The following is a 27935-nucleotide window of genomic DNA, read 5'->3' as shown; positions in this document are numbered from 1 at the left end:
GCGGAACCGAGACCAGCAGCACCCATCCCAACAGAGGAATCCGGCGGGCCGCGGAATTCTCTTAGGCAAAGCCCCAAGAGACTTTCCGCTCCAACCAATCAGACGGGAGGCATGTTGGCACACCCCCTTCCCGCCTACCAATCAGCACCTAGCTCGATGGCCCGGGCCCATTCACAAGGGAAAAAACACCTTTCAAATGTTATTAGTATAGGTGGTTGTTTTTTCCTCCACCGTCATTCTAGGCCATCCCACATACTGTGCACGAAGAGGAAACAACTGAGTGTACCAGTTCCAAAGCCGGTCAGCCTTGCGGTGAGAGGCGAAACTATAGACCTCTCCATCAACTCCGAGATTTCAGGAGGGACGGGGACAGGGAAAGGAAGGTTCCGAAGGGGAAACTACAACTCCCAAGAGGCCTTGCGCGGACCCGGCGCGTCCGGAGCGAGGGGGCGGGCCATTGTAAGGAAGAAGGCTGAGCGTCACGGGGCTCTTCTCCGACTTCCTGGACGTGAGCCACTGACGGGGCAGGACTGGAGGTGGGCGGGGCTGTGGCCTCGCCGGCGGTCGCGCTTTGTGTCCTCCTCCTCAGGCTCCTCCGCCAGAGACGTCGAGGGGGCGTGGCCCGCGCGGGGCTAGTCGGGGGGGTGAGAGCGCCGCGGGACGTGGGTGACGCGGCTGCTTCCAGCTCAGCGGTGTGTGAGGTGTCGCGGCCCCGCCGGTGATTGGCTGTCGGCCGGCGAGTCCGCTGCGGCCGTTGGTGGCCGGCCGCACGGAGGGAGAGCCGGGGCGGGCGGGGGACCACGGGTGGCAGTGGCGGCGGCGGCGGCTGGAGGAGGCGGGCGCGGACGAGCAGGCGGCAGCGGCGGCAGTCCCCGGAGTCCTCGCCTGAAGCGCCCCGGTCGGCGCCGCCGCGGGCCCCGGGGGGAGGGCGGCCGGCACGCGGGCCGCCGAGGAGCCGCTCCCCCGGCGCCGCAGCCTCCGGACGCTCGCTCCCATCCTCGCGCTCCGGCTCCGGCTCCTCCATCTTGGCCTCGGCAGTGGCGGCTGCCGGGAGGATGTGCCGCCTTCTGGCCGGGGGAAGAAGGAGGAGAAGATGAAGAAGTACCGGCGGGCCTTGGCCCTGGTGTCCTGCCTGTCGCTGTGCTCGCTGGTCTGGTGAGCAGCCCGGCCCGCGCCGCGCGGGCTTCCCCGGGGCGTGGGGGGCGCGGGTCACACCCCCGCAGCATCTCGCCCTGGAGGCTGCGGGTGCCAGGGTCCCTCGGAGGCCCCGCCGACCGGCCGGGCAGCACTCGCCGGGGGCGGAGGTGTCCGCGCTGTGTTTCGGAATCTCCAGGCCGGAGGGGGGCAGGCCGCCGGGGAAGAGGGGACACCTGGGCGCCTTTGTGTCCCGGGACCCTGCCCTCGGGGGCGGCGGGTGTCGAGGTCGGGGTGGGCCCGTCGCTCGGGTCGCTGGCGGCCGCGGCTTTGCCTGCGCGCTGCGGGCACCGGGCACGTCGGCCGGCGGGGGGACGTGCCCGTCGTGCGCTGGTGAAAACGCGAGTGGTGCCCCGGGCTCGCCAGGCGCACGCTCGTCCTGGCCGCGCTCGCAGTCCGGCCGCCCGTGCCCGGGGCGGCTGCCCGCGGGAACTTTCCGGGGGTTTGCAGCGCTTTGCGCCCGGGGAGTGACGGGAAGCCACTGGGGTGGAAGGGCGTCCTTTCTGCTGGGGCGGCGGGGCGGCGTCCCTGAGTAGGGGGGGACCAGCCCCGTGTTCTGAAGGCGGGAAGACGAAGTTTTTTGGCGTTCCTGTTAATTCCCGGCACGTTTGGTTTTTTTTGTGGTTTTTTTTTTTTTTTTTTTTTGAAGAGCGGAGAGCTTGCGGGTCAGAGGGTTGCTATCCTCGTACTTGGGGAAGTCATTCTTCCCTGTTAGGGGGTTTCTTCAGAGGTGTGTGACGTTTGCTGACTTCAGAGGTATTTCTTCATTCAAAGTGACTTGCTGTTTATTATAAAATTCGGATACTCTGAGTTTCTGGTTTAGCTTATGTCTGCAAGACAGCAGTATTTCTGTTTTTATGGCTGGCTTCATGAATTCCAGAGACCCTGGAGTTGTAGGGTTCTTGCTCACATAAGATGGTACCTAACCACGAGGGGGGGAAACGACACTTGCCCGGCTGGGGAATTTTGATTGGAAGGTTGATAGAAGTTTTAGGGAAAAATAAATTTGCCCTATTATCTTTCATTTCAAACCCTCTTAAGACCCCCCCCCACACACACACACACAACCTTTTAGTATCATGTTGGGTACCAAGAAGTGCATAGAGGAGGTGAATCTACTTACCCCACTTTAAATTTAAATCTGTAGATGAGATACCAAAACATTATATTCATATCTGTCTCCTCCTGGGGACTGCTTCGTTGTTTGTAGATTATATCTATTTTTTTCCACTTTCTTGATCTACACATCTTTAGACCATGTTCTTCATTAGCACTTCCAGAAATGGCTCATAGGAGGTTACAATTTTCATTAATGTTTAGAATGCACCATTGTTCCTGATTTTTTAAATTGAAATATATTGGACATAAAACATTGTTTAAACCTAAGATGTTCAACATGTAGATTTGATACATTTATATATTGCAATATGATTGCCATATTGCAATATGATTGCCATTGTAGCAGTAGCACGTCTATCATGTCACATGATTATCTTTTTTGTGAGTGTAGTTACAATAAAGATCTAGTTGCTTAGCAAGTTTGATGATTGTCATACAATATCACTGTCTGTGTTCACTGTACTGTGCATTAGATTTCCAGGACTTACTTATCTACCAGCTGCAAGTTTGTACCCTGAAACATAATTAAAGTCTTTTTTAATTGGCTAAAAATCAAATATTACATGTGGTTCTTAAAATAATTTGTGGATTTAGATTAACCATGCTTCTCTTACTTTGTGTAATTTCTGGCTATCTGTTGCTTAAGCAACCTCAATACAATTTCTCAATAGTACTCATTTGTAATAATGAGGATATCATGACCTGTTAGGGGGAAAAATCAGTTAGCTTAGTATTGAAATAGTAGTCATAAAGTTCTGTGAAGTTTGTTGACTCCTACTTTGAAAAATGGATGTTGAAAGTTTAAGAGGGAAAGGTTTAAGAAACTTGAGCTTAAGAAACATTTGGGTTAGTATATTTTGAGATTTGTTGGACTGCCAAATTTAGAGACATTTTAATTATTCTTTACTGAAGCCATTAAAAGGCATCAAAATAGGATATTTAGGCTTGAAATTTTTTTTGGAAAGGTGGTGATGAGATTGGGGAAGAGGATTGGTACATGGCATTGTTTGGCAAAGGGTATGTTGTATTTTTTTGAGACTCTTTTTCCCTGGGAGATTAAAATATTGACATTACAGCACTGACCCAGCTGGAGGTCTGACTTTTGCTAGTTCTTTCCCAACATCTCCGTCCCCCTTAACCCACACGAGTACCTAAAGCCATTATAGAATTAGACAGAAGGTTTGCAGAATAGACAAGCTCCTCTTAGTAGCCAATTTTGTTATCTTTGTCATTCATAAATTGTTCCAAAATCTGTGATAAGTTGTGCTGTTTTGTAAATGTATGAATGCTCTATGTTTAAATTACAGCACTCTAGTTTCTTTTTTTTTTTTTATCCTTACCTGAGGACATTTTCCATTTTTTGTTCAGATAGAGTGGGAGGGAGAGAGAGGAAGAGAGAAACATCGACGTGAAAGGGACACATTGAGTGGCTGCCACCCGCACAACCAACCAGTGCCGGGGACAAACTGCAACCGAGGTACATGCCCTTAGTGGGAACCGAACGCGGGTCTCTCCGGACCGCAGGCGGACACCCTAATCGCTGAGCCAAACTGGCCAGGGCTACAGTATTCTAGTCTCTAAGGTTCTCCCTCACCCTCGTTTTACCAATATTACTGAATTTTGTTACCACCTTATTTTATATTGTCACACTTTTAGAGATCTTGATTATGTCTCCTCTTTCCTTTCGTCTTTCCAGTCTAGAGCCCTAACCTTAGGTTATTTTCACAGAAAACCCATCCTATCTATCTTATTGTTCATTCCGGGTGCTATATTTTATTTCTGCATACTTTATGTGATTCTTTATCAGTTAGTACGAAGTAATATGATAGCTAATGTTTATTGTCAACTATCTCTGTGTTGTGTACTTTACACATTTTAGCACCTTTAATCTACACGGCAGCTCTATGATATAAGTATTATTTTAACCTCATTTTGCATTTTATAGTCAAGGAGTAGAGAAATAACCTGGTTATGGCTAAGCAGCTATTAAGTATTGGAGCTTGGATTTGAACTTAGGCAGCCTGATCTAGAGCAGAAGATGCTAACTGTTGGGATCTTTTCACTACTTACTGGATGGATATGTGTCCTTGAACATGTTATATAATTTCTTTGAATCTTAAATAATTTCTTTGAATCTTAATTCTTATACCCTAAAATTGGGGAAACGAGTTCATTCTTAGCTCACAGGGTTGTTAGGAGGATGAAATGAGGTGACATGTGACGACAGAGCTTGGTAGAACAGTAAGGGTATGTTATCTGTACATCCCATCACATAATCATTCAGCACAGGTTTTCTCAGGCTTGCAATGTACCAGATGTGGTTGTTAGCATTGAAAACATAAAAATGGGGTGACCGACCAATACTTTCTAAGTATTCGCAGTAACAGCCCCACAGCCCAAGGATCTCCTGTATTAGTTTCCGCTTGCTGCTGTGACAAGTTACCAAACATGTAGTGGCCTAAAACAGCACGCGTTAATTACTTCTGGTGTGGGGGTCAGAAGTCTAAAATATAAAATAAGTCTAGGTCTGGGCAGCAGGGCTGGTTCCTTCTTGAGGCTCTGAGAGGAAGACTCTGTTTATTGGCTTTTTCAGCTTCTATTTTGTGGCTCTTTCCTCACATCATTCCAGCTTCTGCTTCAGTCCTCATATCTGCTGATGACTCTGATCCTCCTGCTTCCTTCACCAGGATTACATTGAGCCTAACCAGACAATCCAGGACTCTCTCCCCATGTCAACATCCCAAATTTAATCACAATTGCAAAGGCCTTTGTGTAAAGTGACATAATCCAGGGATTGGGATTTGGACATCTCTGGAGGCCATTGTGCATCCTGAAACACCCTCCTCAGTCCTAGCAAACTGGGAAGTCTGATTATCACCTAAAAGAGGAAAAAGACTTGGTCTGTGCCATAAGCAGTGGATATTCAGAAATTTCTGAGTATGTGCCCAGTCAATAAAACCTTGTGCGTGCACCTTTAATACGTGCTTATAGGTATATATACATGTGCCAATAAAGTATTAGTCTGTTAGTATGCTAATCATATATTAATATGCATAATAAATTACACAGATTAGATGTCTAGGAAAGATGAGAAAGAAAACAAGCAACCTTCTGTTAATGGTACCTTTTTGCTCTCATTAAAAATGTAGTAGCCCTGGCTGGTTTGGCTCAGCGGTTAGAGCATTGGCTCAAGGACCAAAGAGTCACAGGTTCAATTCTGGTCAAGGGCATGTACCTCGGTTGCAGTTCGGTCCCTGGCCCTGGTTGGGGTCATGTGGAAGGCAACCAATTGATGTGTCTCTCTCATATTGATGTTTCTCTTTCTTTCTCTCCCTCCCTCCCCCCCCACCCCCATCTGAAGATAAATGGAAAAAATATCCTTGGGTGCCGGTGAGAATTTTTTTTTTTTTAATCCTCACTCGATGACTTTTTTCCATTTTTTTGTTCAGGTAGAGTGGGAGGGAGAGAGGAAGAGAGAGAGAGAGAAAGAAAGAAATATCGACTTGAAAGGGACACGTCGAGTGGCTGCCACCCGCACGACCAACCAGGGCTGGGGACAAACTGCAACCGAGGTACATGCCCTTAGCGGGAACCAAACCCTGGTCTCTCGGGACCGCAGGCCGACGCTCTAACCACTGAGCCAAACTGGCCAGGGCACAGGTGAGAATTAAAAAAGAAAAAGAAAAGTGTAGAAATTTGGGAGGAGAGTTGTGATTGGCTGAATAGATGAAGAACTAGTACTAGGTAGGAGTCTTAGCCCTGCCATTTTTTTGGTGGCTTGTGCAGGATTTTGGTGGCCAAAACAAAGTAGCTGCTTTCATGGAGCCTATTGCGATTGAGAAAGTACATGCCAGGGTCTAAAATTAAGCATCTGTGAGATAAAGTTCAAAGAGAAAAGAAAAGTTAGTTGTTTTAAAAACTGGGTCAACTAGAAGAATCGGAGGTGTTCAAAAAGAACTGGAACAATTGCAGGAGTTTGAACGGAGAGAAGCTGCTAGTTCAGGCAAGTGGAATATCCACGTGGAGACATTACATAGGCACCTAGAAGTAGGCCTCAGTGCAGGCGAGATTGGGCCGGATCGCCCTGCAGACGACAGTTTTGAATAGAATGCTTGACCGGACAGGAGCTTGTTGTATACTTCAGATAAAGGAAGGTGTGAAGCCAAGCGCAGCTGGGAGGGAAGGAGGAAGCTGGTCTGAAGTGAAGGAAGGAAAGAGGTTAAGGAAGCCATCTGAATGGTCAGCAATATGAAAGGTCTCAGGCAAGACTGGAAAGCTTGAAGACGGAGAAATGGGCCTTGTTTTCAAAAGAGGGAAGTGGTTGATGGGCTTCTGGGAGTGGAAAATGGAAGGTATTTGGAGAGCTGGTACATGTGAGTTCTCACACATTTGTTTGGCAGCCGGAAGAGACAGAAGAGCTAGCTGTCCTTCACAGCGCCACTAGAGTGGCCTTACGGACACGCAGCTTCACGGCACCCACTTGCTGAACATCCTGTAAACCCTCATGTTTGTCTGTACCAAACCTGCTTTTCTAGCTTTATTTTCCATTGTTTCTTAGATGGGCTTTTTGTTGTAGTATGCTTAATCTGTTAGCTGGTGGTTATTTATTTGGGGACTATGTTTGTAGTTTTGATTTAAAAATTAAGGTAGCAAATTGTGGCTTGAGTTTTATAAGCTAAATATACCTTATGCAATTTTAAAAAATACATCAAATACCTTTAGGATATGATTAATTCCAGCATCTTTTATGACAAATTGTTTTTTTAAAATATGTTTTTATTGATTTTTTTTTTTTTAAAGAGAGAGGAACGGAGAGAGAGATAGAAACATCAATATGAGAGAGAAACATCCATCGGCTGCTTCCTGCACACCCCCCACTGGGGATCGAGCCAACCTGGGCATGTGCCCGCACTGGGAATCCAACCAGAACCTCTTAGTTCATGGGACGACGCTCAATCCACTGAGCCACACCAATTGGGCTTAATGACAAATTGTATTGACCAAATTTCTAGTGGTATATTAAGATGTAAAAACTTAACATTACACATTGTTTAACAAGTGCTTCCTCATGTTGGATCTATGAAATTATAGGCCAATGCAATGAAACAGTCTTCCAGTAGAGGATTGTGGAATATTTAAGCTAAGAGAATCCAAGACCAGTCCTACATCAAAGTGAAGATGAAAGATCAGAACTTTTGAAATTCAAAGGTTTGATTAGAAGCAACATTAGAATATAGAGTTTTCTTCAGCTTAGCTGTACAGTTCCTTTGACTGGGGATGCTAAGGCCAGCAATTCGAATAAGAACTGGGAGGAGAAGGGCACCACAGTGTGACCTCTTCCCCTACCAGCAGACAGGCCCCGCAGGAGAGAGCAGCCTTAACAGCCCCAAGCTGAGACTAGATTAGGAAGAATATCTGTCTTCAGTACATTGTGATGGAAAGGAAATAGGGTGCTTATTAAGCAAAGACACTGGTCTTGTTTTATTATTAGTTTTTGACCACCATGACTTTTATATTATTCACCCATTTCCCACAGGTCTCTCGGTACATCATAGAATTCCTGTTAATGTTTTTCAAATTTCTAGACAGGAAGTAATGTTAAAAAACAAAACAAAATGCTACCATAATTTTCACTGGACTTTCCCACCTCCGTAGGTGTCTTTCCTGAAATGCCCTTTTCTTTTTGAAGGGGGCTGTGGTCCGGGCATTACTTGACCACGCTGCTCTAATTGAATGGCTGACACTGTATGTCTGTAATGGGGATCAGATTTGCACTCATGTTTAAGAAACTATTCCTCATTGCCCATTCAGTTCTTTCTTTTACCATGAAATCACTGATTATCAGCCTCTCCCTTTTCTAAGCTCTTCTCGAAAGCTGTTCCAATCCATAGCAAAGGAAGAGCTCAGTAGATCACTGTGCTGAGAACAGGGCAGTAAGGTCTCTGCCCTAGGTGTGCCCAGTGTTGTATGAGAAACAGAAATACAAACAGTTCAGTTCAGAATTGTAGTGAGTGCTCATCTAGAGAGATGCCAACAGGCTCTGGGAATTTAGAGGAGGGCCACAAATCCAGCCAGTGGAAAGAAGGAAATCTCCAGGTTCTAACTAACTAGTTCATGCCCCAGAAAAAAAAGAATGATAAGAATTTATTTATTATTTTTATTTATTTATTTATTTTTTGTGATACATGCCCCTAGCGGGAACCGAACCTGGGACTCTGGTCTGCAGGCCGATGCTCAATTGCTGAGCCAAACTGGCCAGGGCAAGAAGAATGATAAGAATTTAGTCAGTTCTTGGATGGTAAGGAGTGAGAGCAGGGGTAGGACATTGTTGGAAGAGGGACCAGCATGAGCCAAGAGACTTGTAAGCATGAGACACAGCATGTTATGCATTTGAGGAATACACAAGGAATTTGGATCACTTAAGCATAAAGTGAGGCAGAGAGAGGCAGGAATGACGGCGCTGAAGACTTAGGCAGTGTAAGAATTTTAGAGATTTTTAAAATCATTCAGGGAAGCTTGAATTTATCATGTAGTCTATGAAAGATCTTAAACAGGGGACTGGTATCCTGAGACTGTTCAGTGTTAGGTTGTTGGCAGAAGTGTGAAGGATTGAATCGTGGTAGGAACTAGGGAACTCTGTTGGGGTTGTTCTGGGTAAGAAATAAGGGCTTGAGCTAAAGCAGTCATAACAGGAATGGGAAAAAAGAGAACACAAGTTTGAGGTAAAATAAAATGGAGGCAGTTGAAAAGGAATAGTCTGGATTTTTTTCAGGTTTCTAACTTGAGGACTGGGTGGATAGCAGTACCACATGGTGAGAGCCAGGATGGAGGAAGAGGAAGTTTGGAAAAGGAAAGACTATTCAAGTTTGGATTTAATTTTTTTTAAATTTTGTTTTGTTTTGTTTTAGTATGGTCAATGAAGGAAGGAGAGATTCAACTTTTTAATATGCTTAATTTATTCTCAGAATTAATATAGGGTGTCATTAAAGAGTTTTAAGGAATGGACTAGTTAGGAGAAGATGCTAAATGCTAAAGATGCAAGTTTTGGTAGCCATCAGCCGAAACCGTGCAGGTGGCTGAGACTGCCCAGGAAGTGTGTGTGGAGGCCAGCAGGGAGACTGGGGAGAGCCCTGGCCGCCCCCGGGGTTCAGTGGCGAGCAGAAGCAGCCTGCCAAAGGAGACGCAGAAGAATCGGGGATGAGCAGAATTCTCTGTGGCATTTGACAAGCCAAGGAGAGGGTTTCAGGTGGCAGTGGTCAGAGGTGCCACATGCAGCGGAGAAATAAAAAAGGTAGATTCTGCTCAGCCGGGGTGACTCAGTGGTTGAGTATTGCCCAGGCACTAAGAGGTCACCAGTTTGATTCCGGTCAGGGCACATGCCTGGGTTGCCACTTTGATTCCCAGTAGGGAGCATGCAGGAGGCAGCAGATCAGTGTTTCTCTCTCATCCATGTTTCTATCTCCCTCTACTTTCCTCCAAAATCAATAAAAACAATTTTTTAAGAAAAGGTAAATTCTGCCACAAGCACACCAATTTGATAAGTGAGAGAAGACGGAAGGGCCAATAGTTGATAACAGCTCAGATTTGAGTGCATATTCTCTGCCAGGCTAAGAATAGCACAAGTATTATATCATTTTCCTCCTAATAATACCATTTTACAGTGTTGGTATTGAGGCACACATGTTTTGTAATTTTCTACGAACATGCAACTTATAAGCAAGGGATCTGGGATTCCTGCCACTCGAGTCTCCTGACAGAAGTCCAGGCCCTAGCCTGTACTCCACTAAGCGTGGTGAGCACCGCTGTCCACATCGTGAGCAGATGCAGCTCCTCCTGCCTGGTAGCTTATGTTCTGCTATAACTAGCCTGCACTGATGTCATCTGTTCCTGAGTGAACGGTCCATGTGATTTTCTCACCTGTCTTTTTGTTCATCTGTTGACTCGAGAATAGTAAGAACGAAATACAGCAGTACCGAAAGATCATAGGCTGTGGAGAGAGTTCTAGGTTTGCAGTAACAAGTCGAGTGACTTGGGGCAAGTTAATGTCTGAGCCTTAGTTTCTTTATTTGTAAAAATTGGGGTAATACTTTTTTTTTCAATCCTCACCTGAGGATATTTTTCCGTTTATTTTCATACGGAGTGGGATGGAGGGAGAGAGAAAGAGAAACTTCGATGGGAGAGAGACACATCGATTGGTTGCCTCCCACAGGACCCGACCAGGGCTGGGGACTGAACCGCAACCCAGGTACGTGCCCTTGACCGCAATCGAACCTGAGACTCTGGTCTGTGGGCTGATAGGATGTTCTACCTGCTGAGCCAAATTGGCCAGGGTGGAACAATACTTTAATATAAAGGTCTTGCTAGATTAAAAAACATGACTGTTTTTTGCTTCTGGAGACATCAGATGTTTAGGATTGGGTTGGTCATCCTCAGTTCTGCCACATGTCGCACAGGTCCCCTTTTCTGCTCCACATTGCATCATTACTCTTTTATCTTCTGTCTTTAGTTTCACTCCTATTTACCCCCATTTCAGGCATTTACCCTAGAATGTGTTCAATGCGTTTTCCAGTCAGTCTTCATGTATTTATTTGGATGTGTGTTTCCTTCCAAAATAATATTTTGTTCATGGGTTTCAGAACATACATAAATGATAATGCTATTGATCTCATTCTTTTCTCCTAGTTTTCCCACTTAACACTTTTTTTTTTAACTTGCTTTAGTTAGTAGACTCATCATTAAAATAAATTCTAGCATATAATGATGTGGCAGATGCCTTCAGGAAGGCCTCATGTCATTCATGCACTCCCTGGGTATGTGTTGAGCACTGTGTGTAGGCTGTTTCTAAAGAGAGACTTTAAGCCAAGAAATGCGTTGGGGAGTATTCTGTCCCAGTTGCCTGTCTTTTGCTGTTCCAGTACTACAGTCTAATTAGAGTGGTTTGGTAACAAATTTAATCATCTGGCAAGGTGAACCAGTTACCTTTAGGCTTTCTGTTAATTTGGTTATTCTTGGGCCACTTTTTCCCACATTGTATGTAGAACAATAAGATCCTTCAGGTATTTTGATAGGAGTTATATTTGAGTGATGCATCCCTTTGGAGAGAATCACTGTCTTTACACTGCTGTTACCAGCATTTCTTCTGCATACATACTAGGTCTTCATTTACTCATCTCTTCATTTTATGATCGTTACCAGAGTTCTAAATGGTTGTGTATTATTTAGGTTAATTTCTAAATTATTTGATTTTTTATTATTGCTAATAGTTATTTTTCAAGTTGTTATTGCTGAGGAGGAAAATACTGACTTTTTTGTGTCTTATATTTTTAAATCCTGATAATTTACATATAGTGAAATGTACATATATTAACTATATATAGTTGGATACGTTTTGACAAATGCATACATCTATGTAACCCACACACCATCAAGATATAGAACATTTTCATTATCCAGTAATGTTCTTGCATGTCCCTTTCTAGCAAATCCCCCAAAGCACCAAAAGGGATTTGATTTCTATCACCAATGGATTAGTTTTGTTTTTTCTGGAACTTCACGTACATGGAATTATCTAGCATTTATTCTTGTATCTGAATTCTTTCAGGGTAAAGTTTCCAAGATTTATCCATGTTTTATATTCATCAGTAAGTTGTTCTTTTTTATTGTATGAATATTACTGCAGTGTGTTTATTCATCCTGTTGTTGGACATCTCGGCTGCTTCCAGTTTTGTCTATTAGGAGTAAAAGCTATTGCAGTTGTTTTTGTTCAAGGCTTTTTATGGACTGTTTCATTTCTCATTCCACCTAACAGTGGAATTGCAAGTGGTGACACAGATGGATATTGTATGCTTCTTCTGGATATATTACCTGGAGAAAGACACAGATCACTTATGAAGGATTCTGGTCAGGGATATATAACCTGAATCTGGTCATGATGAAACATCAGATAAACATCAAATAAGGATCATATTATTTAAAAATAAAAGGATTGTGTTCTTCAAAAACGTCAGTGCCACTTAAGATAAAGGCCAAGAACTATTCCAGGTTAAATGAGGCGGGTGACAAATGCTAAACAAGACCTCAGACTCAGTTTATACTTGAGGTGATGGGTGTGGGGATGTGGGGATGCTATAAGGGCATTATGATGCTAAGTGACAAAATCGAATACAGCCTATAAAGCATTGTTAGTGTAACATTTACTGAAGTTAATCACTGCTGTGTTTGTGTAAGAGAATAAATACCCTCATTCTGTGGAAATAGATACTAATATATTTAGAAATAAATTACATGGAGAAAGGGTGGGGTGAGCGTGTATGTCATGAGCAAATGGCAAATGATGGAACAAATGGGTAAAATGTTAACAACAGATTGATATGGGTAAAGAGTTTGTGAATGTTCTTTGTACTATACTGACAATTCTTCTGAAAGTTTGAAATGATTTCCAAATAAATGAAACAAAAACAAAAAACCTGGATTGGAATTTCCCCCTTCTCTTTGTGGTGTTAAGCCACTCAAGTTTCTTTAATTATCATTAATTTATTCCAAGTTTTGTATACTTGTGCCAATTTTGCTACTTTCCTAGAAACATCTATTTCTTTTCCTAAGTTTTAAAATATGTAGTTTATAATATATATAGTTTAAAATATATAGTTTAAAATATATAGTTTATATATAGTTTATAATATTTTATAATTTAAAAATATGTTTTGTCTGTAGTTACTTCGTGTTTTTACACCATAGTTTAATTCACATCAGCAACCCTCCTTAGTTGGTTTTGCCAGAGTTGATCTTTCTGATATTTTCTTCAAAGGACCCACTTTTGGTTTTCTTAATCTTCTTTGCCTTCTTTTGTTCTCTATGTCAGTGATTTCTGCCCTTTTAGCCTTCCTTTTTTCTTTGGATTTACAGTGTGTCTTTTATCTTTGAGAGTTGAAAGATTAGGTCTTTCTTTTCAGTGTTTGTCTTCAATTGCCTTCAAAAGCATAGTTTGTCTGTGGTTCTTTTATCTGCATCCCACCAATTTTGACCTGTAAGTCTCCTGGTGTGATATTTCATAATGTTCCTTATTGTTTCCTCTAACTGAAGGATTACTCTGCTGTATAATTTTTTGCCAGGCTTAGAACGTTATTAGCTATCTATTTCAAATTTTGTTGGTATGTGGTTGGAGAGTATAGTTTACTAGATGTTGAATCTTTGGAATTTGAGTCTTCTTTTGAAGCTTTAGTATGTGGTCAGTACTTCGGAAATATTTCATGTATGTTTGAAAAGAATGTTAATTTGTATTTGTTGTAAAATTCTGTACATTTGATCAAGCTTGTTTCTTATTTATAATATAAATCTCATGTTTCCTTACATTTTGTCCATCTGTTATTTTATAAGACATCATTTAAAATAGACAGCCATCATTTTTTACTATTTTCTTCCACCTTTAGCTTTGTCAGTAGTTTACATATTTTGAAGTGATTGTGTTAGGTGCATATGTATTTATAATCATCACATCTTTTTACCAGTAGATAATACATTTCTCTCTTTGTGACAATGTTTTTCAATTAAATTTAATTTTGTTTACTTAATTAAAATTGTTACTTTTTAATGTTTTCTCAATATAAGTTTACTCAAATTTTTAAATTACGTATAACATTTTCTAACAAGGCTCTCTGTATGTAATACGCTGTCTGCTACCCATTAGGTAAGAAATTGCCACAGCCACCCCAAAGTTCAGCAGCTGCCACCCTGAGCAGTCAGCATCCATCAACACCAAGGCAAAACCTTCCACCAGCAAAAATATCATGACTCACTGAAGGCTCAGATGATGTTTATCATTGTTTTAGCAATAAAGTATTTTTTATTTTTTTTTTTATTTTTTTTTTTTTATTTTTATTATTTTTTATTTTATTTTATTTTATTTTATTTTATTTTTTTTTATTTTTTTTTTTTTTATTTTTTTATTTTTTATGAATTTTTATTTATTTTTTTGTTACAGATATTTTACCTTTTTACCCCATTGGCACCCCCCACCCCACCCCCTCCACCCTGTCCCCGGCTTAGTTGTCCATGTCCATTGGTCATGCATACATGCATATAAGTTCTGTGGTTTATCTCTTCCCACCCCCCCACCCCCCATCCCCTCTTCTGAGGGATGTCAGTCTGTGCCCTACTTCCATGTGTCTGGGTCTACTGTATTCCTCAGACTGTTATGTTCATTATATTCCGTATATAAGTGAGATCATGTGGTATTTGTCTTTTTCTGCTTGGCTTCTTTCACTTAGGATAATACTTTCCAGGTCCCTCCATGTCGTCTCAAAGGATAAGAGATCTTTCTTTCTTACCGCTGCATAGTACTCCATTGTGTATATGTACCACAGCTTTTTGATCCATTCGTCTACTGGTGGACACTTGGGCTGTTTCCAGATCTTAGCTATTGTAAATAGTGCTGCTATGAACATGGGGGTACATATATTCTTCCTGATTGGTGTTTCAGGCTTCTTAGGGTATATTCCCAGCAGTGGGATCACTGGGTCAAATGGAAGTTCAATTTTTAATTTTTGAGGTAGCACCATATTGTTTTCCATAGCGGCTGCACCAGTCTGCATTCCCACCAGCAGTGTATTAGAGTTCCCTTTTCTCCACACCCTCGCCAACACTTGTTGTTTGATGATTTGTTGATGGCGGCCATTCTGACAGGTGTGAGGTGATACCTCATTGTTGTTTTAATTAATAAAGTATTTTTTAAAATAAGGTACATGAGATGCCCTAGCTCAAACAATGAGGCAGGAAAAGCAAAAGACAAATTCTTTCTTCTTCTGCTTTTTGTTCTATTTAGGTCCTCAAATGATTGTATTATGTTCATGCAGTCCCTCTACTGGTCCACTGATTCAAATGCTTATTTCCAAAAAACTCAAAATTGAGGGTAATGGCATTTTAATCTATAATAGTAAAAACAAGGATCATAGTAAAAACAAGGAGATTTACTGTTTGCTGGCACTGGATATTAGGACTTACACACATACACACATGCAGAGTTCTTGGTGATAAAACTAATACATGCTTATGCTAGAAATTTAGAAAGTATAAAAAGGGATAGAGAAGATAAGGGATATAATCGCCAAAATTCCAGTACCCACAGTTTTGGATACATTATCTAAAACTTTTTGCTCTCCCAAATATTTATATGTATATATATACACCCACACACAAATGCACCTGCAAGCACACATGCATGCTGACACACACACACACACACACACACACAGCTAAGAAACAGTGCAAAAGAATGTCACTAAAATAGTTAATGGCACTGACCAGTTTGGCTCAGCAGTTAGAGTGTTGGCCCATGGACCAAAGGGTTGCTGGTTCAATCCCCAGCCCCAGTTGAGGTCGTGCGGGAGGCAGCCAGTTGATGTTTCTCTCTCACATCAATGTTTCTCTCCCTCTCTCCCTTCCACTCTATCTGAAAAATCAATGGAAAAAAATCCTTGGGTGAGGATTAACCAAAAAAAAAGGAAAGAAAAGAAATATTTAATGAATAATGATATATCTATATGAAGTTTTTAATAGGCAGAATTCAAAAGACATAGAGTATTCCAGAGTGAAAAATATCCTTCTGTTGCCCTTGTCAATCCAGGCTTCCAGTTCCCCTTAGTGGATGCAACCAAGGTGATGCTTTTTATTTTTTACTATTTAATTCTTCCAGAGAAATGTATGCACATATAAATATGTGCAGATGTGCACACACAGTAGGCATACTGTGTGTTTATATTATTTATTATGTACCTTGCTGTTTTCCCTCTTTGTTTTTTGTTTTGTTTTAATTTTTATCAAAATAGTATGAAAAAGTCAGATGGCTCTAAAAGATATTTTTGTTTTTGCAATAAAGCCATTCCCTGTCCCTCCTTCCCATTTTCTCTTTTCAAGGAAACCAGTTTCATCTCTTAGCTGATTGATTTTATATGCACTTCTTTGTCTCTGAAATAATTACTTTAATGTCAGTTTTAGGTATTATGCCACTGTAGATGATAAGAGTCTTTTAACTATATGCTGGTAATAATATAGTTCTGTCATAATTTGTTTAGATGAGCATTCATTATTTATATTACTATGACTAAAAATGCTATTCACAGCTGAGCCATATAGTAAAACATGATTACTTTTCCTTTTCTCTACTACGTTTCCTTTTTCCTGCAACTAATATTTGACCTGAGTATTCTTATTTTTGTATTTAGTTACAAACTATGTGCCACTTACCAAAATCTGTACTGGACATTTTCAAAGACCTATGAGGTGTGCTGTCACTTTTCATCCTAAAGAGGGCTCTCCTGGAGCTTCTGAGAACCTCCCATTTGGACTGGTTGCCTTCTAGTCTTTGTGTACAGCTGTCATCTAGAATTATTCTTTCAGTTACCCTGGGAATTCCCTTTCCCACTCTCATCTAGTATCATATTGTTGACATTCTTGTGGTTTCATAGACATGTAGTTCCCTCACATTAAAATCTTCAGTATTCTTTGTTGTTGTTGTTGTTGTTGTTGTTGTTAATCCTCACCTAAGGATATTTCTCCATTGATTTTGTTAGAGTGAAAGGGAAGGAGGGAGAAAAAAATATCAATTGGTTGCCTCCCGCACAACCCTGACCGGTGTCAGGGATTGAACCTGCAACCCAGGTACGTGTCCTTGACCAGGAATCACTATTTTGTTTCCCATATAAACCCAATATGCTTTGAAATAGTTTAGGTAACTTTAGAATGATTTGTTCTGAACAATTTGGTAGAATGTAGACTATCGTTGGAATCTGGTGCTTTCTGAGGTGAGTTAGCTCTTTGACAGCTTTCTTTGTTCCTTGTGTGATAATCATCAGACACTCCTTTTGTGAAGTCTTTCCTGTTTTACCTTCATGAAATTAAGAATGCCTTACTTGTAATGCTGATAACAGCTTATGTTTTTCCTAGCGTATGAAATAAAAAACCCTTGTTTTATGGAAATTTGTCTTCATCATGAGATTAAGTTCTTAAGGGCATTAGATAGGAACCACTCTTGTGTTTATTGACTCAGATTCTAGCCCATCATAGGGAATGTGTTGGCTTAACATCTTTTTCTTTTTCTTTTTGGTGGTGTTTGTGGATGTTTTCCAGGCTTCCCAGTTGGCATGTGTGTTGTAAAGAGAGTTCTTCAGCTTCAGCTTCATCATATTACTCTCAGGATGACAGTTGCAGACTAGAAAATGAAGATATACAATTCCAGAAAAAGGTACTTTAAATAAAATTGAAGATGTAATCTGTGTGTCAGCGTTCTAAGACTTTCTCAAAACATTCATAATAGAAATAATTTTTTAAATCCTATGACATAATTTCTGGTGGAGATTTGTAATTTTTTTGTTTCTATAATCTGAGGAGTTACTTGGGTAATTCTGAAATTGTTACCTCTGAGATATTCTTATTGTTTATATTTGGAATGTTGGAACATCCTTAGTCCTACAGGAGGGAGAAAGATACTACTTATTCAGGGAACTGGAAACTAGCGGCTTGCTTTTTTTTTTTCTGTCATTGATTTTTAGAGAGGAAGTAAGAGGGAGAGAGAGATAGAAACATTGATGAGGGAGAACATCAATTGGCCACCTCCTGCACGCCCCCCCACTGGGGATCAGGCCCACAACCTGGGCATGTGCCCTGACCAGGAATCGAACTGGCAACCTCTTGGTGCAGGGTCGAAGCTCAACCACTGAGCTACTCCGGCTGGATTTGTCTTGATTTTTAATGCATAAAATAGTTACAGGGTTTCTAAAGAAACCCATCTCATTAATTAAAAACTATTAGAAATGAAGATTACAGGGAGAGTCTGCAATCAGTGGCTCTGTAGTTTGTTTTATATAATTGGGTGGGATGAATAGACAAAGTCCAAGAAACCTGATGGTCTCTAATTTATTATTTTATCATTTTAAGTGATAAAAGGTGACTATTGACTAGACTCCCCCGCCCCCCAATTAATGTACTTATTTTAAAATACAGAAGGAATTTATATTGTATATAAAATATTTATATCCTATTCCTTTCCCCAGAGGAACCATAATTTACTGTTTCTTGTGAAAATGTTCAGACCATTCTGTTAGGAATAGATATATCATTATGTAGCAAACAAATTAATATTTTTATTTTCATTAAAATGTTACAAATATTCAACAGATAGACTTCCCCCTCTCCCCTCATAATCTCTCATAGATACCTTTTGATATTGCTATATTCTTCTGAATGGCTACATTTTTATTTCATTATATAGATATATCATGATTTTTTAAATGTTTCTTTATTGCCAAACTTGCATTGTGCCTCAGCTGTGTGTGTATATGTGTTTGTGTGTACATTTGTGTGTGTGTGGTGTGTGCGAACACACATAATTATATTGCTTGAGGTTTTTTGGCATGATATTTAGAGTGGCTTATTTAAATTTTTGAGTTATGCAGACTATATTTCTGGGATGGAGCAATTAAAATTTTGAAGACTTGCTGAATATTTCTCCAAAAAGAGTATAATTTTGTGCTTTTACCCACAATCCATAAGACTTAGGTCTAATCTCTTCTGAGCTAACATTGAGGTATCAATTATATGCTACACAGGCTTAAACAGAGATAAAGGTGAACTTTGCTTTTGTGAAACTTGTATTCTAGAAGATACATTTAAAGACATAAAGGTATCTGAAATCCTAACTTGAAAATGAGTGTCAAAAGAGAGATGACACAAAGAACTATGAATTCCTTCATTTATCAAATATTTACTGTGTGCCTAACATATAGGGATGCTTATTAAGAAATCAAATGAGGTTCATGACCTCCTTTAGTGTACCTATGAGGTATAGTGGCAAGGAGGGAAATGCAGGAAGGTAGATAATAAACATGGAAACAAAGAAAATCAATGAGAGTCAAATGCATACAAGACAGTGTTTGGGTTAAAGCATAGAAAGAGGTGGGCTTTAATATTGCTTCAAGACTGTTTTGTGGAACAGTACTTTTTATCAATTAGCCTTTTTGTTTGTTGCAATATAGGATGAAAGAGAGGGACCTGTCAATGCTGAAGTATTGGGAAAAGTGGATTCAAACTTACCTGTTCCTCCAGAAGAACATAAAGTAGCAGATGACTACATTGTCGATGTACAAGTAAGCTATGTTGCTCTGATTTGTAGTGATATGCCCTTTCTAACCACTTCATAACATTGGAAACCTCTGGGCACCGTATTGGGTATTGATACTTTTTCTTTTTGAAGTACCATGCAACTGGCCTTCGTACTATTTACTTGCTAAGAGTTCTGCTTTTGAGAAAATGCACAATTACTGACAATAATAAATGAGACCATTTCCTCTGTAGTAAAAGTTTGGGTGTAAGTCCTTATTTCTTCTTAGGTTTTATTTTGACTCACTGTAACGTACCTTTTCTCTTCAAATTTTCAGGTGTTGGGAATTTTTTTTTCTGACAACAAAAGAAAGTATTTATATGTAGAACACAGTATTTTGATAAAAAAGTTTTATCACTTTTGTGAGAGATGAATTAATAAATATTAGGTTAAAATGTTTTCCCTTTTTCTCTCATGTTATGTACTGAATATTATTTTCCATTTTGTACTCCAGATTTTATGAAAGATATTAAAAACTAAATCAGAATTTAAGCTGACCAGAATGCTGAAGCATTTGGAAACCATTTAATATCAAACATGGCTGAAGGAAGTGGGGATATTGGAGCTAGAAGAAGGAGGGCTAAGGAGAAACTATCACATATTAACAAAAATAAATTTCAGCTTAAAATGAGGAAGAATTCTATTTTTTAAATTCAGCTAGAGCCATTCTATGACTTAATTGGGTTATCTAAGGAGATACAGAGAGTTTCGTTTTGTTGGATTCTGGAAGACATTTGTCAAAAATTTGTGCTTAAGAGTAAGAAAAGTGATCTCTGTAGCCCTTCTAGTTACACGACTAACCTGAACAGTCCTACCATTGTTTGTTTTCTAGAATTTTTCATCAAGGCATACTGTTGTTCAAACACTTTGAAGTGCTTTTTGCATCGGCCTGAGCCGAGCTGTTCAGTCTGGGGCCCTAGCCACGGTGGCTGGCGAGCGCCGGTCCAGGTAGAGATGTCTCTGGTTAAAGTTCACGGCACGTTTTGTTTGTAAAGGAAAGTAAAAGCGGAAAGTACCTCATTTTTAAATATTGAATACATGTTGAAATGTAATTCAATATTTGTTAGCAATGTCATACTCCTTTTTTAATTTTTATCCTCACCTGAGGACATTTTTCCACTTTCTGTTCAGATAGAGTGGGAGGGAGAGAGAGGAAGAGGGAGAGAGAGAGAGAAACATCGATGTGAAAGGGACACGTCGAGTGGCTGTCACCCGCACGACCCAGCCAGGGCCGGGGACAAACTGCAACCGAGGTACATGCCCTTAGCGGGAACCAAACCCAGGTCTCTCTGGACCGCAGGCCGACGCTCTAACTGCTGAGCCAAACTGGCCAGGGCATACTCCTCTCTTCTTAAGGCCTTCATCATAAAATAAAATGCAAGCTGTTTGCTTTTCTTTGTGAAGTTTTCATTTCAGTGTAAATAATTCCCCAAATGATCACATTTTGTATTCTTCTGACTCTATGCCTTGTGTTTTCTCTCTGTTTACGTACTGACCTTACTTTTCTTCAGAGCCCTAGTTCTTCTAGCCCATAGTCTCTTTTCTCTGAACTTAGCATGAGTACCTCTCATTTGATATTCATTGAGTTAGCATTGGATGTCTACTGTGCTAGGTACTAGGAACATGAAGATCAAGAGACTATAATCCTTAGTTAAGGCACGTATAGTAGAGTTGAGGAAGAAGAGATGTAAATAAGGGGTCTGTAGATGCTGTGATAAAAGTGTACAGGGAACAGTGGAGCCGAGAGGAAGAGGATGGCTAATTCTATTTGTGGTTGGCTATAGGGGAGGCGGTGCTGATAAGGGTTTTCAAACATGAGTAGATATTAGGTAGATTTCAGACTGTTTGGGAGGAGCAAATGGCCCAGAGCACCCAGGACTGAAGGATGGCAAGATTCCTGAATTGGTTTTTAATGTTAACTTGTACATGCCTTGTGTCATTGTTTATTGATACTCATTATCTTCTGAACTGCTCGGAAGCAGAACTGTGTGTTGTATTATTTTGAACATTTACATAGGATTTCTTTGTTGCTAATAGGATTGATTAATTATAGAAAGAGGGAAATATTTATAGGTCCAAAATAGGAGAGACAAAAGATAAGCTCCTTTGTCCTAGCTTATGAAATGCCATGAAAAATGTGTAGAACCTATATTTTAATATGAAATATATTCCTTAGGGTGGTAATATTGGAAGAAAGGATTTTCACTTTTTCAGTGAACATTCTTTATATTGTCACTTTTGAGGCATACTTTTTATACAGTCCTGTTCAGCTAAAGAGATAATTTATTAATCTCAACATTTAATACAACTTTCTTTAAAACAGAACACGGAGTCACATAAATTAAGACCACCTGTGACTGAGACGTTCTCTACCGTTGATCTCCATGAAGACTCTTCCAGTGTAGTGAGCAGTGAAAACATGGAAAACATTTCCAGTTCATCTACCTCAGAGCTCATTCCAGTCTCAAAACTTGAGTAAGTCCTCAGACAGAAAAAATATGTCTCATTGGATAATGATAAAAAATTTTCTTTAGAGAATCAGGCAGCTTGATGATCACGTTTGAAGTATAGGCTCCATAGCAGACCTAAATTATAATGTCTGTGCTTTGCGTTCTTATTATTTTTTGATGTAATCATCTTATAATGAATATTTATTTTGTTGCCTAACTCAGTGAAACTGATTAGATCCCAGATGTGAAATCTTTATATCATTTAGGTAAAGTGAGGGTCTAGTTATTTAAGAAACATAAAACTTACTTGAATAATTTTTTCTATAATTATCAAAAATTCAAATGTCAAATTAGTCATTGCATTTAATATAACTGTGGCACTCCATATATACTTATGTGCTTGTGTGAATAGCTACCTTTTTCAAATTTGATAATAAATATTCAGAACACTTAGGCTTAAGGTTTCCTTAATTTAGAAAACCTACTATGTACTCCTACTTCCTTCGAGCAACACTGCAAAGAAGAAAATAAAATTTCCTTAATACTACATTAAACATTTCCTTCATCAAATGAGCACACACACACACTGCATAAGTCAAAATCTGGCACATTGTAAGAATATATGTGTCAGTTAATATCATTATTATTATCACTATAATTTTTTTTTCCACAAGTACTTTATAAATTTTAAATCCCTATTCTCTAGAATGTATGGGATGGGTTGAAGGAACTGGACACAGGAATGTTCTGGTTACCAGTTAGGAATTGGTTCCAGTAAGGGACAAGGGGACAGAAGACATGCTTAATATTTAACATTTTAAAATATTAAATGCTTAATCCAGAAATAATTTAAGGCTGGATACAATATATCTGAACAGTACCTTATTTATTACTTATATTGACCATGACTCTTTAGTGAAATGGAAGTGATGTAGGGGAAAAGTATATATATTTTTTAATCCTCACTTGAGGATATATTTATTGATTTTAGAGACTGGGGAAGGGAAAGAGAGAGAAAGATGTGAGAGAGAAACATCATTTGGCGGCCTCTCCTTTGAGCCCTGACTGGAGGTGGAATACACAGCTTAGGCATGTGCCCCGACTGGGAACTGAACCGGAGACCTTCTGGTGCATGGGACAGTGCTCAGCCACTGAGCCATGCTGGCCACGGCTGGGGTATATGTTTTTAAAATGAAATTCTAAAGGCACCTTAAAAACTTAGGGCAATGTTTTGAGATAATAGATGACTTTTTGATACTGTAGGCAACAAAGCTAACATTGGTAGAATACTAAGAGATAGAAATGAAACATTAGAGAAGATGAATTTAGAATAAATAATCTAAAATTTTTATTTTTGATAAGACCAAATATTAACCTATAATAGCATGTATTAAAATTTGGTAATTAGCTATTCAGAGTTTAAGAGCACTAACAGATCAAGAGTCAGCAGTTGACCTTAGATGATTTAAAAGAAGTGAATTTTTGAAAACAATATGAAGAAATGTAAAACATTCTTCTGTGGCTTAGATTATGTTTTGGAAATCACTAATATCACTTTTGACTTATTCTACATTTTGTCAACCAAATCACCAGCTTGTTTTTGTTTTATTTCTATTTTTAGTGAAATAGAAGAATCTGGTACTATTCCTATAGCTAAGCCTCGTGAAACAGAGCCGCCTGAAACTGACTGTGAAGTTGGTGAAGCCCTTGATGCCAGCGTTCCCACTGAGCAGCCTGCCTTTGTCGGTGCCCATGAAAGGTGGGCGTGAGCAGCGGCTGCTTTTGTAGGATTCTGTAGTACAGCATGTCATGTTGGAGTGGACCTGGGTGGAGGCTTAATTCCACTTTCTGGTTGAGAGACAGCTGATCCCCCTTGTGCTTCTTGCTTGGTTGACTTTGTACATGATAATTACAGCAGTTGAGATTGCATAAATTTGTTATTCAGCTAAAATGTGCTCAAATATGTCTTTTGGTTTCAAATAGCCTTGTTGGCCAGCATATAGAAAATGTGTCATCTTCACATGGCAAAGGAAAGATAACAAAATCAGAATTTGCATCAAAAGTTTCAGCAAGTGATCAGGGTGGTGGTGATCCAAAGTCTGCATTGAAGGCTTCAGATAATTTAAAAAATGAGGTAGGTATTATGCCTTGCACTATCTCCTACTTTGTTATACAGTGCATTTTATTGTTAGGTAATCTTGTCATTTGCTAACCATGATTGCCATAAAATCAGGGGTTAAGTAGTTAATGATGAATGTGAAACTTAAGTGAGCTGTGCTCCCCAAGAGCAAGTGGTTACTTCATGGTACTGTTGCCAGTGCACTGTTTATATGTGAAGACGTTCCTCATAGGAACTCTCTGGTTATGTGTACTTAAATGGTTTTCTGCCACTGTCGGGTACATCATGTCCTTATTTAATTAAGCAGGTTCTGAGCTATATAAAAGCAGCTATGACTATTTAAGTATCTTCAGAATATGAGTTTAACTCAATAATACAAGGTTAAATTTAGGCCCTTCAACCAGAATTATTTCAAAAGATGTTGTATCTTTTGTTATTTGTGTGCAAAATACTAGACTGGCTTATATGGAAGAGCATGATTCTTACCATAAAGACAAGGCTCATGCCAATGTGGTAGATTTCTTTCCTTTCTCCTTCTGAGTTCTACTTTCATAGAGGCCAGTACAGAATTTCCTGAAGAAATGTTGACAGAAGTCTAGGCTCCCTTTAGGTAAGAAATAACGGAACAAAAGAGACAAAGGCCTTTCCATAAACTGAACAGAAACAAAACGTGGAATCAAAGAGCACCTTAAAGTGCCGGATGCCACACCCACCTCTGTGCCTTTAAATTCTAGTCTCCCTGTTCTCACCTTCTCTTCCACATGTTTTCAGTGAGTCAGCACTCACAGCTAACTTCGCTTCATTCTGGAGACTTCTGCTGCTTCTGTGAAGCTTCTTATAAGTATAGGAGTTCAGTATGTTGAAGGAATGAATGTTCCCAGTGAAACCAAACCACACTACGTTACGGTTCAGTTGTCACATACTACAGCCAGAAATAAAATTAGACACACGCTACAAAAATGTCCTCTTTGGAACTATTTAAATTGCAGAGAATACCTTTGTATTCTCTGAGAGTTGAAAACTGTGTTTCTTTCAGAGTTCAGATTATACGAAACCAGAAGAAATTGACCCTGCATCTGTAACAAGTCCCAAAGACCCAGAAGATATACCAACATTTGATGAATGGAAAAAGAAAGTTATGGAAGTAGAAAAAGAAAAAAGTAAGACAGCACTGTGATTTCTTTTTATTTTCTTTTTCTAAAGGAACTGGTTTAAATATGCTTTTCTCTTTTTAATTAGTAAAATAAAACTTTGAAAACTTTTAAAAAGTAAAACTTACAAAGATGCTATTAATTATCCATATGTATTTTACCTGTGTATAATTATATACAGTTTTAATCCTGTTTAAAATCCATTCTTGTAAATTACTCAGTGAAGATAAAATAAGCTCAAGATAGCAGAGCAGCGATTTTCATCTCAGTTTATAAGAGGAAAATTGAGGAATGGAAAGATCTGAGTCATAAAACTTCAAACTGTAAATGGAGTTGGACTAAAGTTATTAACTCTATGCTTTTGTTGACCAATTCTCAAAGTTAAGATTTTTTTTTTTTAATCCTCACCTGAGGATTTTTTCCCTTGACTTTTTTTTTAAAAAAAGATAAAGTGGAAAGGGAGAGAAGGAGAGAGAAACATGATGGGAGAGAGAAACATGGATTGGTTGCCTCCCTCACTGGGGCAGGGATCGAACCTGCAATCCAGGTATGTACCCTTGACCGGGAATCAAACCCTCAACCCTTCGGTCCTCAGGCTGATGATCTAAATGCTGAGCCAAACCTGCCAGGGCTAAGAATTCTTAATATTGGGATTAGAGATGGAGGATAGCATTCATCCTTAATAGAATTAAATGTGTATTTTACATATTTAAAAGCATTGATTCTCATGGATGAACTTCATTTTGTGAATTATATCACTTAGACATGAATCAAACAATATGGATGTTTGTAGCTAATTTGTGTTTTGGGGGATATTTTAAAGTTATTGAGGTGGAGCATTTTGAATTTCTTAATGTGTTTTAAAAATATTCTCTTAAGCATTAAAACCTGTCCTCTAGACAGCTGCCTGTTGCTTTTGAGATCATTGTGTTGTTGGGTTATTTTCAAAAATAATCATCATATATATGTTTATAATAAGGTTTATCTGCAGGTCAGTCAATGCATGCATCATCTAATGGAGGTCTACACGCCACGAAAAAGGTCCAGAAAAATCGAAATAATTATGCCTCGGTAGAATGTGGTGCCAAAATTTTGGCAGCTAATCCAGAAGCCAAGGTACTTAAGTATGAACTTCTTCTGCATATATAAGGAGCTAGTGATTTTCTGGGAGCTATATTTCAACATGAGCTGTTTTCCTGATATGCCAATAAATGTAGTATTATGCTTTTAAAGTCCTTCTTTTTTTTTTTTTTTTTGTATGAATTCTTGAGTTATATTGGTTGATATACTGCACTCTTTGTTTTTTTCTTTTGAAGACTTTTTTTAGAGCTGTTTTATGTTCACAGCAAATTGAGAGGAAGATACAGAGATGTCCCATATACCCCTCCCCGTACACATGCATTGCCGCCTCCATCATCAGTATATCCCCCAACAGAGTGATACATTTATTACAGTTGATGAACTTATATTGATACATTATTATTATGCAAAGTTGATGGTTTACATTAGAGTTCAATTATACATTCAGTGGATTTGGACAAATGTATAATGACATGTGTCCATCATTATAGTATACAGGGTATTTTCACTGCCCTAAAAATCCTCTGTGCTCTGCTTGTGCATCCCTCCTTCCCTACAACCCCTGGCTACCACTAATCTCTTTACTACCTAAGTAGTTTTTTTCTTCAGGAATGCCAAGTACTTGGAATCATACAGTAGATAGCCTTTCAGACTGGCTTTTTTACTTAGTAACATGCATTTACTTTTTGTCCCTGTCTTTTCATGGCTTGTTAGCTCATTTCTTTTTAGTGCTAAATAATATCCCATTGTCTAGATGTATATTACAGTTTATTTATCCATTTACCTACCTAAGGGCATGTGCACTGTTTTTAACTTTTTAAACCTGTGTGAAATTTTAAAAAGGAACTGGTCAATAGAAAATCATTTTTTCTTTCTAGTAACAGACATTTAATTTCAAATGTGTTGTTGCAAGACTAACGGTGCTATAGCCATAACTGGTAAATTTTATCCAAATGAATGTTTTTCCCCAAATGAGTGTTTCAGAGTCTTAGGTGTATTTTAAGATCTAAAAATATAGAAATCCTAGAAAGCTTTAGAATTGAAATATGTATTTTTACTTAATTTATTCTCTCCCCCCGTTTTAAACTAGAGCACATCTGCTATTCTTATAGAAAATATGGATCTTTATATGTTGAATCCCTGCAGCACTAAGATTTGGTAAGTAATATAAAATTGAATAAAGCACACTCTGTATATGTACCTATTACGTTAAACTTTTACTTTGGGGTTAGATTGATTTGTTCATGTAGTTTAACAAGCATCTGTGATTGGTGTTGGTGCTGTACTTATTAGGGAGGTAAAAACAAGCAAATCAATGACATCTAAGGGAGTTCTGTTACTAAAAGACAGTGGGGAGAATGTGAAGTAACCAGAGAGTGTTTATTAAATGATTCTATAAAATGGAGGTAATACCCTTGGCAGTTTAAGGATGGATTAAGTCATCTCCCAGGGTATCTGACCCAGAGTGAGCATTCAGTGAATGGCCCCTGGCTTTCTTCGTGAGCTGCTCTCTGACACCTGATTGTTTATACCATCTCCTGGAACTTGGTCTGTTGTTTTCCAAGATTAAACACAGTATGTTCATTTTAATCCTTTTGATTTATTTAGCATTTAATGGCCAGCATATGATCTCATTTGATATAATAGTTTATTCAAGTATGAGTAGAGTG

At 39.5% G+C, this 27935-nt stretch overlaps 1 protein-coding gene across 12 annotated transcripts in view; it reads left to right on the top strand.

Moving 5' to 3' along the window:
* The first annotated feature begins 781 nt into the window (after positions 1-781).
* Positions 782-27935, top strand: part of SUCO (SUN domain containing ossification factor) — a 58062-nt gene continuing 30908 nt past the window's right edge. For 6 of the 12 annotated variants that reach the window (XM_036272099.1, XM_036272105.1, XM_036272098.1 and 3 more), the window contains exons 1-9: positions 1004-1155; positions 17437-17551; positions 19341-19451; positions 21789-21940; positions 23537-23674; positions 23899-24049; positions 25071-25194; positions 26165-26301; positions 27356-27423. In XM_036272099.1, the coding sequence (XP_036127992.1) occupies positions 1094-1155; positions 17437-17551; positions 19341-19451; positions 21789-21940; positions 23537-23674; positions 23899-24049; positions 25071-25194; positions 26165-26301; positions 27356-27423 (1058 nt within the window). In that variant the 5' untranslated portion in view covers positions 1004-1093. Of the gene's footprint in view, positions 1156-11922; positions 11955-15883; positions 15967-17436; positions 17552-19340; positions 19452-21788; positions 21941-23536; positions 23675-23898; positions 24050-25070; positions 25195-26164; positions 26302-27355; positions 27424-27935 lie in introns of those variants that run through there. The other 6 variants (XM_036272104.1, XM_036272097.1, XM_036272100.1 and 3 more) reach the window with 5 other exon arrangements.

The sequence above is a fragment of the Molossus molossus genome, unplaced genomic scaffold (genome assembly GCF_014108415.1).
Source record: "Molossus molossus isolate mMolMol1 unplaced genomic scaffold, mMolMol1.p scaffold_m16_p_20, whole genome shotgun sequence".
NCBI lineage: Eukaryota > Metazoa > Chordata > Mammalia > Chiroptera > Molossidae > Molossus > Molossus molossus.
Note: the sequence above shows the minus strand (reverse complement) of the source record. Positions and strands in the feature narration are given on the sequence as shown.